The sequence below is a fragment of the Oncorhynchus kisutch genome, linkage group LG28, assembly GCF_002021735.2.
Source record: "Oncorhynchus kisutch isolate 150728-3 linkage group LG28, Okis_V2, whole genome shotgun sequence".
Taxonomy (NCBI): Eukaryota; Metazoa; Chordata; class Actinopteri; order Salmoniformes; family Salmonidae; genus Oncorhynchus; species Oncorhynchus kisutch.
The window spans coordinates 37,753,452-37,770,793 of NC_034201.2; the positions used below are offsets into that span (position 1 = coordinate 37,753,452).

Sequence of the window (17,342 nt, forward strand, 5' to 3'; positions counted from 1 at the left end):
ATCTGAACACAGGGCAATTTATTATCTTGAGCATAATATAATTTATTTATATGACATTGAAAGTGAACTGGTATAGACAGTATCACATTGTAGTTATTTTCACTAGATAACCTGGAGGAATATGCTGTCAGCGGCACCCTATCTATGACAGAGGAAGTCATGGGGTTTGGCAGCGTTCCACACAACCACTTCTACACTATTCTATGAAGACATGTTACACAGAATTTCACAAAATATGCACCCATGCACTGCACTCACAAGGTTTAAAATGGTGCAGAAAAACAGTATGCTATGAGAACTGGCACTGAGGAGAAAAAATAACTTTAAAAATAGCAACTGCGTGATGGATAGGCCTACACTTCACAATATGCAACATTTTGAATGTACAAAATGCCAATAAAAACAAGAGCATTTTGAGCATGTTTTTGCCTATTTATCATTATCGGACTCCTGAGTGGTGCAGTGGTCTACGGCACAGCATCTCAGTGCAAGAGGTATCATTACAGACTCTGGTTCGATTCCAGGCTGTATTACAACCCGCCGTGATTGGGAGTCCCATAGGGAGGCGCACAATTAGCCCAGCGTAGTCTGTGTTTGGCCGGGGTAGGCCGTCATTGTAAATAACAATTTGTTCTTATAACTGACTTCCCTAAATAAATAAAATCACGACGAGGCCTACAGTGTTATGGATATAAATGCCATTCATCCCTAACCTTTTATTGAAATATTTCCATCATGAATAAGACTGTTTCTTTCCACTATGCATAGGCCAGACACTAACACATTTGCTGGGCATGGATGCAGCTAATGCCCTACATAGGTCGACTGAGATGAGTGCTTAAAATCAAATCAAAATGTATTTGTCACATGCACCGAATACAACAGGTGCAGACCTTACAGTGAAATGCTTATTACTTACAAACCTTTAACCAACATTGCAGTTTTTAGAAAAATATGTAAAGAAAAATAAGTAATAAAGTAACAAATAATTAAAGGGCAGCAGTAGAATAACAATAGTGAGGCTATATACAGGGGGTACTGGTACAGAGTCAATGTGTGGGGCACCGGTCAGTTGAATATAAACACGCAGGTTGAGTTATTAAAGTGATTTATGCTTAGATAATAACAGAGTAGCAGCAGCTTAAAATGGGGGAGGGGGTGCAAATAGTCTGGGTAGTCATTTGATTAGATGTGGCCTGGGGGTAGAAGCCGTTCAGAAGCCTCTTGGACCTACACTTGGCACTCCTGTACCGCTTGCTGTAGCAGAGAGAACAGTCTATGACTAGGGTGGCTGGGGTCTTTGACAATTTTTAGGGCCTTCCTTTGACACCGCCTGGAGGTCCTGGATGGCAGGAAGCTTGGACCCAGTAATGTACTGGGGCGTGCGCACTACCCTCTGTAGTACCGTGCGGTCAAAGGCAGTGATGCAACCAGTTAGGATGCTCTCAATGTCGCAAATCCTGGCTCTTCTCCTGTACGGACGGTTTTGGGTATAAGCACATAATGGTGGGGATATGTGATGAGGTGGGAAGAGATTATCCTAGATCTGTTGTAAACGGCGGCGGGTTTAAGCCCACTGATGATGCGATATGCAGGAATAAAAATATCAACAGCGCGTGCGCCACAAATAATGCAAGAGGCGAAGGCTTTTTTCACACGCCTGCGTGACTTCTAGAGTGTGACGCTGTAGCACCTCCTCTTACCCCTCCCTTTGTCCAGTTGACAGGATCCTTCTCAGGCAGGATTGGAAACCACTGACAGAGGTATGTCGAAATGTAATACTGTTGCCTATTATGGGGCACTATTGTATCCCTGTTGTGATGGACATTGACCTCTTGGCTTAAATGTTAAGAGACGGCACGTGCATTCACCGCGAAATCAGAAGCAGCCCAGGAGGAGAGATGCTGATAGGCATGCAGCAATGTTAGCTAGCTAGCTGAACAAGGCCTCAAGTAGCTAATACCCTGCTTGAGGTCAACTAAGTGGCCAACAATTATTTGGATGTATTGAGTTTAGTTACTTTTTTCCTCTGCAAATTGATTAAAACCGCTAGCTATAACCACCGATTATGCAAGGTATGCAGTTGTACCGTTGTCTACAAATTGCTTGCTAAACCCAGCAGCTAGCTAGTTATCAAGGAAACTTAAGATGTCCAAGCAGTGATGCTTGTGTCACCTTGTTTCATAACCCCTTAGGCATCATGTAGCCAGGTTGCCAGGAAACCCGACGATGAGTTTAATTCTGTCTACAGAAATGAGCGTTTGAATCAGGAAAGTTCTCTCATCACCTCTAATTTACAAGCCAGAATGTCGAATAAAATTATATTTTAACTTACTTTACCGGTTGTCCGTGCGGTTGTTACTTTTTCAGTTAGGAATGTAAGAAATAATTCCACAGGTACGCTGCAATTTAACTTTTTGAATGACCCGACCAAATTCACATTGACAAATCTAGATCATTTATTTCTCATTGAAATCTAGTCTAAGAAGCCGTAGATCTGTTCTATGTGCACTATTCAAATGCTTCCCGTTAAGTTCCTTTTGCTTCTTTTACGTTCGGTTTTGTAAATGAACTTCAAACAGCTGAAAATATATTTCACAGCGGTTTAGATGGTACAATAATTGTCTACACAATTGAATTTCTGGATCCAGGAAATGGTGGAGCGATTTCTGCCTATTGCACCCTTATATAAACGTCAAAGCGCAGCATGTGCACATGATGAAAATACATGCATGCATACACGCCAAGTTCATGCACTTATTTACATGGTTCTGCTTCAGGTGATAGAAATCTGAACGCACTACGTCAAAAAGACCAACGGCAGAGCAATCGGCAGACTGTTTAAAGGTGCAATATGCAGAAATCGCCATTGCCTGGTTGCTACAATTCTAATAGTTAGGCTAATTTCAGTTTGACAAAACAGGCAATGTTTAGAGAATAGTTCTAGGGATGAGCGATATATCGGTGGACATATGTCAACATCTGTATCTGCCCGATGTCTAGTTTAACACCTATGTTAAAAACCCATGTCAAAGCTACCGTGCATAACCTATATAACGTAGGTGCATGATGTAATGACGCCACGTAACATTTTGTGCTACATGTACAACACAGCATTCCTAACCTAGCCCACAATGCCTGCTGTGTGGATTGAGCAGTCATTTGAAAGAGTAATAACATTTCAGTGAGACAACTCAAAGGTGAAATCCATTAAAGCCAAGATAATGGAATTCATTGCCCTTGACAATCAACCGATTGTCGTGGGTGATGTTGACTTTCGCCTACTGGTCGAGCACTGGTACACACTACCAAGTGCGCTGTTTTTCAGATGTTGCTTTACCGGAGTTACACAGTAATAGTGTTACTGCTATTAGCTTCACAACATACATTCTATGGAATGCCGTTTGGGTCTTTACATGTCAATAAATATACATTAGCACTGTTAAAGCTGTACAAAAAAAAGTCTGCAAACACCGGCCATGAACGATGTTTTACAATACCGCATTGGTAATGAAGCATCATTTGTTTGACCGCAACTTCTGGGGTAGCTAGCTTTAGCTTGATACCTAACTAGCACCAATACGACCAGCCTGAAAACAATGACCAGTAGAAACTGATGTCATTTTCATTATTCTTAGCAATGATTTAGGAATCCTTGTAAGTATTAGCTAGGTTGTTTGCCTATTGAAATTGAACTTCATGAAAATAAATAGCTAGCCGGCTACTTAACCCTGTTGCCCAAAGCTAACGTTATAAGCAGCCAGCTAGCTTCATCTGGCTAGTGCGGCTCCACCGGAACAGGTTATGTGACGCTAGCCACAACTGTGGATTTAAAAAAAAAAAAATATTTTTACATTTTACCCCCCTTTATCTCCCCAATTTCATGGTATCCAATTGTTAGTAGTCGCTAAAACTCCCGTACGGGCTCGGGAGAGACGAAGGTCGAAAGCCATGCGTCCTCTGAAACCCAACCAAGCCGCACTGCTTCTTAACACAGCACGCATCCAACCCGGAAGCCAGCCGCACCAATGTGTCAAGAGGAAACACCATGCACCTGGCGACCTGGTTAGTGTGCACTGCGTCGCTGGTGCACGAAGAGACGAGGATATCCCTACCGGCCAAACCCTCCCTAACCCGGACGACGCTAGGCCCATGGACCTCCCGGTCGCAGCAGGCTGCAACAGAGCCTGGGCTCGAACCCAGAGTCTCTGGTGGCACAGCTAGCTGCGATGCAGTGCCTTAGACCACTGAGCCACCCGGGAGGCCACAACAGTGGAATTTGCGTTTTGCCTTCAAAATAAAGTAATTGACAGTGATGCAAATGAATACAAATAGTATAATTATGCCATACTTTTTATTTTGAAGGCTAACTGCAAAGTTCACTATTGTAGCTAATCCTTATTGTGGCTAGCTTCACATATGGGTCCGACCACCATTAATCAAATAAAAACTGGCTTATAAATTATTTTAGATGGTGACACCTAGCTATATAGTTAGCTAGCTAACTATAGCTACTGAAACAGATTGTCGTGTTATTTGACGTATCTTTTTTGACACGCAAAGACCCAAACGGCATTCCATAGAAATCCTGGTTGAGAATGAAATGACTGAACAACGAAACAGCAAGTAAGTCAAAGAAATAGATTTAGATTGTTTTACTGGTTATGGGGACATAAATACCAACAAAATTACTTTTTGGTCTGTGTGGTGTGTGCATGTGTCTAAACTTTATTTAACTAGGCAGTTAAGTCAGTTAAGAACAAATTCTTATTTCCAATGACGGCCCAGACGACGCTGTTCCAATTGTGCCCCACCCTATGGGACTCCCAATAACGGCCGGATGTGATGCAGCCTGGATTTGAACTAGGGACTGTAGTGACGCCTCTTGCACTGAGATGCATTGTCTTAGATTGCTTCGTCCATGTGTGTGTGTTAACTATTTAACTTTACAAAAATGCTTAAAAGGCCGCTAAAATTGAAATATCGGGTATTGGTGTCTGGTTTTTGGGCAAGGAAAGTATTGGATATCGGTATCAACCAAAAATGTCATATCGATGCATCACTAGTGTCAATGCTGTGTCACTAGTGTCGTGTGTGTGAGAGAGATCGGAGATGTGTGTAATGTATGTGTTCTGGAATGCTTGACACTTCCTGTCCTCTTCCCAGTGTTCCCCTCTGAGCATGTGCCTGTTGGTCACTAGAGATTATAGTTAATTTTATGGGCTTGTGGAGGCTCGTATTATTTAACTTCAAAGTGTGATGAAATAAGGGTTGTGTAATGCTTGATGTTGGGTGTCACTAAATCATGCATTTATTTACCACAGGGAGAACAAAGGTACATTTTATATTTTTTATTTAACTAGGCAAGTCCGTTAAGAACAAATTCTTATTTACAATGACGGCCTACCGGGAAACAGTGGGTTAACTGCCTTGCTCCGGGGCAGACCGACAGATTTTTACCTTGTCAAGGTGTGGTGATTTGAATGGTGTTTGAAGGATTTCAAAAAAATTATATTGAACCTTTTATTTAACTAGGCAAGTCAATTAAGAACAAATTCTTATTTACAATGACTGTCTACACCGGCCAAACCTGGACGATGCTGGGCCAATTGTGTGCCGCCCTATGGGACTCCCAATCACGGACGGTTGTGATACAGCCTGGATTTGAACCAGGGTGTCTGTAGTGACGACTCTAGCAGTGAGATGCAGTGCCTTAGACCGCTGCCCACTCGGGAGCCCTGAAGTTGTGGCTGTAGGCTGTGTGGCACACGCTGATGTACAAAATAGGTCTTTGGGTTATACTCTATTTGCAAATTAGCATTGTGCACACATGGGTAGAGGACAAGTGTGCAGTTTAAGCCTTGTCTTGGACTAAAAAGCAAGATCAATGGACAATGTCAATTGACAATGCTTTTAATTCCAGGATTAGGCTTATTCTTTGTCCGTTAAACCACCCAATAATCTGCCAGTGTCTTTTTTGCAATCTGCAACAAGCAGGTGTTTTCTTATGTTATTTAACATGGAAATCTCAGCCCACTTGTTCTTAGATGGTGGAGGTCGTCAATCCAATAATAAAACTAATCTAATCTGCAATTTAGAAATCACTTGTCTATTATTGAGATGGCCCAGTCCAGTGTATTAATTTTGACTGTTGTGAAATCTCTATCCCGGCAAGTGTTATTTTTCTGATGAGTCAGAGCAAATGGGTGAGTCCGCCCCGGGCACGGGTGTGCGCATGCCTGCCTGCGTTCCCAATCGGCCCACCCTATCCATCAATGACCCCCTCCATCCATCCCCTTCTCTCCCACGTCCTCCACCAGCAGTGTTCTCTCCCCAGCCTTCCTTGGTGTATCACTGAAGGACCAGCACACTACTAGTTCTTTATGTCATTGGCGTCGCACGGAGGTTTGTGCCAAATATTTTATAACTAAACCAAGATCGACCACAGCCCGTCCTTTCAAAAGGGAATAAATTAGTCATAGTGGGCAGAACAGCTGTTTCACATTTATACATCCTTTGAAATATCTGTCTCATTGCTCTGTGTTTGTGCTTTAGTCAAACACAAAGCTCTCAAATTGTATTATTATTATTTTTAAACAGATAATGGCCGTTCCTCCAACCTATGTTGACCTTGGCAAGTCCGCAAAGGATGTCTTCACCAAGGGATACGGTGAGCACCTCAGTACTTCTACTCATTATCCATCTACTCAGCCTTGGCTCCTGTCCTGCAGAGAATGAGGAATGGACTTCAGCATAGCCTAGTTTTATATCTATTTGGTGAACCCTCTAGTTTAGACTGGCTGTCCTTGGGCAGTGTATTGACTGGGAGACACCGCTGCACAGAGACAGTGAGCCTCAGGCTGTACTATGGGGATTCCTTTGTAAATGGGCTTTGAATAGCCCTTGGGGTTAGCCATAGTACTTTCCTAGGCAAGGGTGGGACTGCCCAGTGGACCAGCACACTGATTCCGACAGGGGAATGGGAAGCAAGCTGGGGTTGTGAACCGTGGCTGACGCCTGGTATGACAATGTACTCTCTAGCGTATAAACCACATCAAATCAATACACTCACCCGATCAGTCAATGTTATGTAATGGTTCTAATAGATGTAGTTCTAGGCTAGTATTTCTCTGAGGGATTTATTGAACGGTGGTTTATGTGTTCATGAGGTGGTAAAATAAGTCTCCATGAGACTGCATGTGTATTATGGAAATAATTAGAAGCCACGTGTTTACGGATTGCCAGGAATGTTAGTGAAAAGAATTTAACAGAACAGAAATGTATCATCAGTTTGAAGAGCACTCCTAGAATGTTTTGTAATTACAACAGTTTGATTTAATTTTCTTCCATGCCTCTCAGGTTTTGGTCTCATCAAGCTGGACTTGAAAACCAAGTCAGAGAATGGACTGGTGAGATCCAGAGCAGAGTTGGTCCGATTACCCCTTGGAGCCAAAAGAGGCACTTGACTCAGTGCTATAAATTAAGTAGTTATCTAGTCGTCTGTCATCATACAACTTAGAGGCCCTCTAGTTATCTTGCTCATTGACAACTGTGAAAGACCTCTGATTGTCAGCTTCACTTTAGATTATTTCACTAGCTGCAAAGGAAAACAAACTATAACATATTTATACTCAAATATAATCAAACACATAGTCTACACACGGATCATTTTTGGCCCATGTGATCCTCAACAATCTAAATCCTCACTGCTTTATAGCATGATCACATCTCACCTTTGACCTCTGTTTGACTCCAATGCCAGGAGTTCACCAGCACAGGCTCTGCCAACACGGAGACAAGCAAAGTGGCTGGCACCCTGGAGACCAAGTACAAGTGGGCGGAGCATGGGCTGACCTTCACTGAGAAGTGGAACACTGACAACACTCTGGGCACAGAGATCACTCTGGAGGACCAGGTCAGGATCAGGTGTTCTTTAGATCAGGTTGCAATGTACTCAACTCTGTTTTCTTCAATCAGCAATTGTTAGAAGGGGGCTATAAACCAAGGAGTAATCCCATCACAGGGATGTTAATTGGGGAGGATGGGATCATGGTAATGACTGAGCGGAATCATTAGAATGGTATCAAATGCATCAAACAGGTGTTTGATGCCATTCCATTTGTCCCGTTCCGGACATTATTATGAGCCTTCCTCCCCTCAGCAGCCTCCACTGAATCCCATAGTGTAAATATAAAAAAGACCAGCACTCACTGACTTGTTGCAGTTTCATTGATTTATTATATATTTTATGTAAGGGGTGGGAAATTCCAGTCCTCGAGGGCCTGATTGGTGTCACAGTTTTGCTCCAGCTAACACACCTGACTCCAATAATCACCTAATCATGATCTTCAGTTTAGAATGCAATTTGATTAATAAGCTGTGTTTGGTAGGGATGTTAACACCAATCAGGCCCTCCAGGACTGGAGTTGCCCACCCATTTTATGGCAATAGGCATAGGCCTATATTTACATAACTTCACATGTTTAATCTGGTGTGTGGGAGTATCAGTTCCCTATGGACCCCGCCACCCTGTTAAGTGGTGAAATGCTCATAGCAATGTACCTTTTAATTACACAACCATGCTTTCTTAATCATTCTTTCCAACTGTCTCAGAAATTCATTTTTAAGGTCATGAACAGTCAATGTTTTTCCTGAAATTGGATGAAACCACATCAAAGTCTGACAAATGACTTGCTTCTACATTGATAAAGTTTGATCATAAAGTTATTGGTCCCCTCCCCTGTGTCAAACACTTGGATTCAGGATGGGATTATTAAGAGGATAAGGTGACATCACCCTAAATCTCATTTTAATACACTAATGGTAAAATGGTAAACTAATGGTAAAATGGTAAACTAATGGTAAAATTAATCATACCACATTTAAATAAGTAACGCCTTGTAACCAACATTGGAGAAGGCGTGTTTGCAGAGGGGTGTGTTTTTATGTAGCTAGATAGCGACTCTACTGGTGCCCAAATTTGACTGTAAGGTGTCAGCTAATATAATTAAACGTTTTCCCTATTCATCTATGGCAAAGATACTTATGTTTCCCCTTTCATCTGTGTCTGATGTTAGCTAGTTACTGACTAGCTAGGTCTTCATCTGTGTCTGGTGTTAGCTAGTTACTGGCTAGCTAGGTCTTCATCTGTGTCTGTTAGCTAGTTACTGGCTAGCTAGGTCTTCATCTGTGTCTGGTGTTAGCTAGTTACTGGCTAGCTAGGTCTTCATCTGTGTCTGGTGTTAGCTAGTTACTGGCTAGCTAGGTCTTCTTCTGACACAGTATTCATGTCAACACATCTGGCAGTGCTGCTGTGAACCGCATCACAAGATACATGCCAAACGCTCAATGTATAAAAAATAACACCATTGATGCAATTTCAATGTTGTTTGAGTTGCTTTGTGTATCACCAAATTTGCTTGAGATGATTTTACTGCAACACTGCTCACTGCGTCCAAGTTGCTTGACATGGGTGTTTCAAAGAGCTGTCAGTCAAGGTGAGCTCATGAATATAAGCTCCATGCCCACTTAGCCTGTCTTTTCAAACTTCCTGGTAGTTAACTCTCTCTCTCATGGCTTTCTCAATTTTTTTGCATTTCTATCCAAAATAAATATTATGAGTGATCTTTTAGTCATTCAAAAGGCTATTTTACATGGGAATCAGAATGACTGTTTGAGACCTTTTAAAAAAATAAATAAGGGTAACTCTCAACCCCAATATCACTCTTTGTCCAACCCCTTAAAAAAATGCATTCAGGTGAAGTTGTGGGTAGGGGGAATTGCTCATAAATATACATTTTGGGGGTGGGTGACTAGTTGTACCTGAGCTCAACACTTTCTCGCTAAAGCATACTTACCTGAAGTCCAGTGATACGCTCTGATAATAAAATGATGTGCATCACGAGCAAATACGGCTCTGGACCTTTTAGCTCACAGTGGTATGCCACTGAGATTCTGACAGCTATTGCCACTGGCGGTATAAATTTGAATCTCTCATGGGGCACAATTTTTTTTAAATTTGAAATGTGAACTCATGTTTATTGTGGTGTTGGGAAGAAAAATACAATTATCACCTTGACAATTACGATTACGGGCTCAATCCAACCCACATTGCAGTATTTACGCAGTACCTCTTTTTCTAACGGTCAAATTAACTGTATAAAAACATACAACTACTACCAGGGCGAACCCGTTCACAGGTATGCTTTAACCTTTCAGAATTAAAGTGTGTGGGCACGGGATGACTATTGTAAATAAAGGATGAACAAATAAATAATCTGCGGATGTGGATTAGAACTCCCAGCCAGTGAAATATGAGTGACCTGTGTTTTAGAGGACTGCGCCGCCAATCAGTCATAGCAATTCGGGGAAAAATCTACTCGTTGATACGATGGTTGTAGCTACGAATATAAACATATATTCTCTTCATAGCCTACTTTTTTATTTTTCCCCCATTTAAAGCACATAGATGTGTATGAAACAGTAAGCTAAAACCTTGAATTTAGGCAAGGAAGCGTCATGCTAAATATATTGGCACACTCCACTTACCAAGACCATTGCCAAATAAGGCACACTGTCACCTGCTTTTACAGTAAGCATTGAAGTGGTACCACCCAGCACATCTACAGTAGAAGGGAGTGTATTTCATACCAACCCCTCCCTTGAGGTGGTACCACCCAGCACATCTAGAAGGGAGTGTATTTCATACCAACCCCTCCCTTGAGGTGGTACCACCCAGCACATCTACAGTAGAAGGGAGTGTATTTCATACCAACCCCTCCCTTGAGGTGGTACCACCCAGCACATCTACAGTAGAAGGGAGTGTATTTCATACCAACCCCTCCCTTGAGGTGGTACCACCCAGCACATCTAGAAGGAAGTATTTCATACCAACCCCTCCCTGTAGGTGGTACCACCCAGCACATCTAGAAGGAAGTGCATTTCATACCAACCCCTCCCTTGAGATGATATTAGGTGCCTCAACATCATGACTTCAATGGTAGAGTTGAACTGCTAGGAGCAAAAAGAGCTAGATTTACTACTAAAATACCAAAATATATCACTTATGCAATGTACTGTCAAAATGAAGACTACTATAACTAAGCCTAAAACATCTGGTTTTGGATTATAATATTTTCTTCTTCATGAAAGTTACTCTTTAATTCGGATTCATTCATGCTTTCCTTTCCATCTCTCTCTTTTTCTCCCCTCAGTTGGCCAAAGGGCTTAAATTGACGTTTGATTCCTCCTTCTCGCCAAACACTGGGTAAGAAATTACTATCTATTTAATTGCTTCACATTTATTAATGAATTGAAATAAATGTCATCACATCACACAATACATGATGAAAAGGAATTTTCTGTTGAATATAGATCATTGGATGTATCTTGCCATTCTGACACTGTATTACCTCACACTGACAAGTTCCTTCCTCCATCCCTCACCTCTCTGCTTTAGCAAGAAGAGTGGTAAGATCAAGACCGGCTATAAGAGGGAGCACATCAACCTGGGCTGTGATGTGGACTATGACATCAACGGCACGGCAGTGCACGGCGTGGCGGTGGTGGGCTACGAGGGCTGGCTGGCCGGCTACCAGGTGACCTTCGAGGCCGGGAAGAACAGGGTCACCCAGAGCAACTTTGCCGTGGGCTACAAGACCGACGAGTTCCAGCTCCACACGAATGTGTAAGTAGATGGAATTAAATTAATAGATACGGAAATGTGGTTCAGGTAGGCCTCCGCGCTTCAGCAAACAATGGAAGTAAGACGGGTGCTCAACAACAACAACAATGACAGTAAGCCAGTAACGTGGGGCTTAACAACAATGACAGTAAGCCAGTGATCGGGCTTAACAACAATGACAGTAATCCAGTGATGGTGCTTAAGGACCCTGAACATGGTCTTTAGGGTCAATTTACAGTGATGAAGCATTTTGTTTATGTGACTCATTGAGGAGTAATACCCTCAACTAAGTGTTGCAAGCACCAAATCAAATGTTATTGGTCACGTGCACATATCTATCAGACCTACCATCCTCCAACCAACCAAGCCTTTTAAACCACTAGTGAGTAAAATGTTGTTTCCAGCTCTTTGAGAACTGACCTTGTCTGGACAATAGCAACTCTAAGCACTCTGTCTGGCCCCCTCAGATGCAGACTGGCAGTTATTTTAGTCCCACTGTATCCCACGGTGATGCGATTTGTGAAAGGGCTTTGTCAGAAGAGGAAGGTGGATAGTATAGTAAGCTAACCTCCTGCTGTGACCTGTCCTCCCAGTCATGATCACTTGTTTTGACAAGGTCAATTAGCTCTGAGACGTTGCTCTTTAATCCTTTGACAGCTCATCCTTGATATATACAGGTAACTGCCAAAATAAAGGAAACGCCAATCTAAAGTGCCTTAACAGGGTGTTGGGCCAGAACAGATTCTATCCTCCTTGGCATAGATTCTACAAGTGTCTGGAACTCTATTAGAGGGATGCAACACCATTCTTCCACAAGAAATTCCATAATTTGCTGTTTTGTTGATGGAAAACACTGTCTCAGGTGCCACTCCAGAATCTCCCATCAATGTTCATTTGGGTTGATATCTGGTGACTGAGATGGTCATGGCATATGGTTTACATTTTTTCATGCTCACCAAACCATTCAGTGACCACTCGTGCCCTGTGGATAGGTGTATTGTCATCCTATGGGGGGGGCATAGGCATGGTAGCCAAAATAATAGCCAGATTTTGTTTTTATACATGACCCTAAGCATGATGGGATGTCAATTGATTAATTCAGAAACCACATCTCTGTGGAACCAACTGCTTTCAATGTACTTTGTAGCCCTCATTTACTCAGGTGTTTCCATTATTTTTGGCAGTTACATGTAGGTCTGCTGGTTAAGATTGTGACATTGATCGTCTGATTGTAATTCATGTTTTTGTATAGATCATGGATACTCTGTAAAGCAGTATCTTAAAAAAAAAAGAAATGCACAAGGCCTTGCTATGTCTATTGGAATGGATTTGGTTTTTGATATATATATGCTAGTTCCCACGGCCTTCTGTATTCAAAGTATCACCCTCATAGTGATGAATAAGCTTGTTTTTCATAACAGAAATGATGGCACAGAGTTTGGTGGGTCCATCTACCAGAAGGTGAATGACCAGCTGGAGACAGCAGTTAACCTGGCCTGGACCGCTGGTAACAGCAACACTCGCTTTGGCATCGCAGCCAAGTACCAGATCGATGCCGACGCAGCCTTCTCGGTAAGAGGCCACAAGCTAGCCCTCACTGGCTGAGACTTGACCTCTGCCTGGGGTCATGTTCTGGGCACGAGTAGAGAGCTGCTAGGCTAATCGGTTTAACATTATTTATTGAAGCATTGTTGTATTTACGTACCTTTTGATTGAATCCTAAATGTTGGTTTTTCATGACCACTTTCCTGTTTCTCCTACAGGCCAAAGTGAACAATTCTAGTCTTGTTGGCCTGGGATACACTCAGACTCTGAAGCCTGGTGAGTATATTTTTTACATTTATTATAAAACTGTTATTTGACCATTTTCCTCCATGCCAGTGACATCTTGATAAAACATGCAGTAAAAAGCAGTTGAAATGTCTTTCTGCTGTATATAGGGCAGAAAGGACAGAACAGCAGTACAGTGGTTGCTCCACTAAAGTTTTGCGGTTATGCTGCGGTACTTAGAAGTAATTTCTCATTTAGTACAGTACCCTGCGTCACCACTTCATTTCTCCAGACCAGTGCAAGGGGGAATTAGAGCACTGATTATGCTTTTGGGTCCTACTGTGTCTCTAACAATGAGTGGGTGACATAAACCTAAATAGAAACTGATAATTGTGCACAACTTCAGTATTACTTTCTAAAACTGTTGTTACACTAAGGTTTTTATTTTATTAGGATGATTTTGCTCTTACTGTAGTACTGTAGGCCACTCACAACCTTTTGGGAGTGGCCTACATTTTACAGCGCCTGAGTGATGCAACGGTCTAAGACACTGTCTAGCAGTGCAAACTGTGTTGTTACAGATGCTGGTTCAATACCTGTGCCGGCCTCGACTGGGAGACCCATGAGATGACTAGGTTTTTGGTTTCTCTCCCTCTAAAAGCAGAAATAAATAATTCTAAGTAACAAACTGGCTTTATTTACAAATTAGTAACAGTCTCACCCCATTTTCAGGAATGGCCTTTTTCTCTCTCATTTTACGTTATTTGAAAACAAAATCATCTCCAAATAGTTTTTTTAAACAAAGCGATGATTATTAATTTAGAATGATATAAAAGCCCCTTGGATATTCTCACAGATATATTATTAAACCTGTTATTAGCAGGACAATATATATATATGGGTCATGGCTCCCGAGTGTCACACAATGGGATTTCCTTGCAGTTCTCCAGCTGTATCCACTATTATGTATCACATCCGACCGTGATTAGGAGTCCCATAGGGCGGCGCACAAATGGCCCAGTGTTTCTCTCCCTCTAAAAACAGAAATAAAATGTTTTGGCCTTTACAAATATTATTTTGGCCTTTTATTCAGATTGCAATCATTCACTTTAGTATTTTTTAAAGGAAATAATCTCATATCGTTATATTATCCCATACTTATTACCATAAATGAGTGACTCAGACCTCTCTGTATTTATACTTTGTGGATGGGGCCTCCCCAGTGGCGCAGCTGTCTAAGTCACCCCAATGTCAAATGCGTTGCTACAGATGCAGGTTTGATACCCGTGCCGGCTGCCACCGGCAGACCCATGAGGCGGCTTTTGGCTTTAATTTAGAATCCTCCAATCCTCTATTATTGGCAGAGAGTCACGTTATACAGTAGGCCTACCGTAGGTGACATGAGTCTCACTAGTGTGGAGTAATGTGCTGTTAAAAGTGGTGTAGATCTTATTTATTTAAAGAACATATTGCACCTGTACTTAGCCTATCTGTAAATAGCCCATCTATCTACCTACCTCATCCCCATACTGGTATTTATTTATTTATTTAGCTCCTTTGCACCCCAGTATCTCTACCTCCACATTCATCTTCTGCCGATCTACCATTCCAGTGTTTAATTGTTATATTGTAATTACTTCGCCACCATGGCCTATTTATTTCCTTAACTTACCTCATTTGCACTCACTGTATATAGACTTTTTGTTTTCTTTTGTTCTACTGTATTATTGACTGTGTTTTGTTTATTCCATGTGTAACTCTGTGTTGTTGTATGCGTCGAATTGCTACGCTTTATCTTGGCCAGGTCGCAGTTGCAAATGAGAACTTGTTCTCAACTAGCCTAGCTGGTTAAATAAAGGTGAAATAAATAAAATAAATTAAAAAGTTAGAAGCAATAGGAGTTGAAGCAATGGCCTACAACAATTTTTAGCACCGTTTCGTGCTGCTCTGAAACAAGCATGGGGACTGGTCTTGATAAATCAATGCAATTTTTATTTTGACTGAATCTCTGTTTGGGTATTGGATAGACTACAATTATGGTGTAGAAATGCTATGCTCTTAGTGTAACCTTTTATTTAACTAGGCAAGTCAGTTAAGAACAAATTCTTATTTACAAGGACAGCCTACTTATTCCTCCCCATCGGGGAATTGAACCCCGGTCTCCCGTGTGCCCGCACGACACGGCGATTCTTTGGCTAAATAGCCCAGTACTGTAGCCTACTCCCAACCGTCACGTTGTATAGCGCCGTATTTTCCGTTCCATCCTAAAGGAAACCCAGAGGGTTTTTCTTGGAATTGAAACACCATAATATTAATCAAGCAAAATGTCTTCATCAGTCCCATATACTATGTTCTTCCAAAAAAGGTTTTACATTCTCTAGTACAGCCACTATTGAAGGCTATCAAAGGCTTCTTAAAGATGCCCTCTGGTGGTCAAACTAGCACTAACTACCATTAATGGTTGGCACTTAAATAATTTGCCGTAGAATTCTGCGGCACCACGCAAGCTGTGCTGCAGTACGCTACAACATTTTAAAGGACGAACCACTGTAGGCACTTGACCTCCTCAGCCAGTCAATGAGCCCTGATCTTGTCACTTGTAACTCCTGCCAAAGTCCCCTTGCTGATGCCTTGTCTTTCTGTCTGCAGGAATTAAGCTGACCCTCTCTGCTCTCCTGGATGGGAAAAACATTAACGCTGGTGGGCACAAGCTCGGTCTTGGACTCGAGTTTGAGGCATAAGGCATGGAACGCAACAACACATATTTTATTGAAATAGCTATCCTCACAACCTTGTTTCCCTTACAGTAGATGTGCTATGGTCGAGGTGAGGCGGCATACAAGGTCAAATCACGCTACAGTTGATATGCTACTTTTACAGGACCACTTCAGATAAATTATTTTGGAATACAGGGCCCAGTTTAGAATAAAACTATAACAAGTTTAAGGTAGAGTCTGCAAAATGTTAAAATGGGAAAGCTCTGTTGTGCATTTGTATTTCACTACAATCATGTAAACACTTTAATTTTATTTTTGTTTCATTAAGGATAAGAGAAAATAAGATACTGTTGGTCAAAAAAGGGCTTTGCAGGAGTTAGTACAGTTTACTTTCTGTCCACAAGGTGGGGCTGTTGCACGACATTCCTTGGCGAAGGTGATCTATTCCTCTGTACTGGAGTTCTCTCATTGTAAACTTCCAAAGAAGGGAAGTGTCTAAGATATATTATTATGGGTTCGTGGTTTTTCACTTAAGCAGTAGTAGCTGAGGCACTAAAACCCTGTTGTGTACATCCAGGATTCATTCCAAATGGCACTGTTCCCTATATAGGGAACTACATTTTAGGGAATAGGATGCTATTTGGGACAGATTCATTTTTTTGTTTTTTTTGTTTCACTTGTCTTTCTGTGCAGTTGGTGTGAATTGTCTTTTGTTACATTGGTCAAATAGAGCAAAAATACTATAATTCAATACTTGACCCACCTGTGATGTTTAAGACAAACCTCTGTCAATTGTTCCTAAAAAGAACAGGGAAGGTAACATGTACTGCACACTATTCAACATCCCTCTTAATACAAATGCTTTGGTGAAAAGAGATGAATGGTAGTCTTCCGATGATTGTGTTGGAACAGACCAACTGCACCTGACAGTGTTAAATAAATACCAACAACATCTTGAGTATGCCTCTGTGCTTTTTTTTCACCCATAATGATTATGAAAATAAATGCCTTGGATTTGCTTTAGTGCTATATTCTCATATCTACCACAGATTGCTAAGTCGTACTGAAATTTGTCCCCCAAAACTTGATCAGTGTCATTTTCATCACCCATGGCATTAGCCGGCTACCATTGCCAAACGTAACAACCATGGGACTTGACAAACACAAATTTG

The 17,342-nt window shown here is 41.7% G+C and overlaps 1 protein-coding gene across 1 annotated transcript; it reads left to right on the forward strand.

Moving 5' to 3' along the window:
* Positions 1 to 1,503: 1,503 nt before the first annotated feature.
* On the forward strand, positions 1,504 to 17,128 carry LOC109872931 (voltage-dependent anion-selective channel protein 1). The gene is made up of 9 exons (XM_020464356.2): positions 1,504 to 1,763; positions 6,601 to 6,670; positions 7,360 to 7,409; positions 7,763 to 7,915; positions 11,214 to 11,266; positions 11,459 to 11,686; positions 13,105 to 13,255; positions 13,447 to 13,504; positions 16,103 to 17,128. The coding sequence occupies exons 2-9, from the start codon at positions 6,604 to 6,606 to the stop codon at positions 16,192 to 16,194; spliced, it is 852 nt and encodes a 283-aa protein (XP_020319945.1). The 5' UTR covers positions 1,504 to 1,763; positions 6,601 to 6,603; the 3' UTR covers positions 16,195 to 17,128.
* The last annotated feature ends 214 nt before the right edge of the window (positions 17,129 to 17,342 follow it).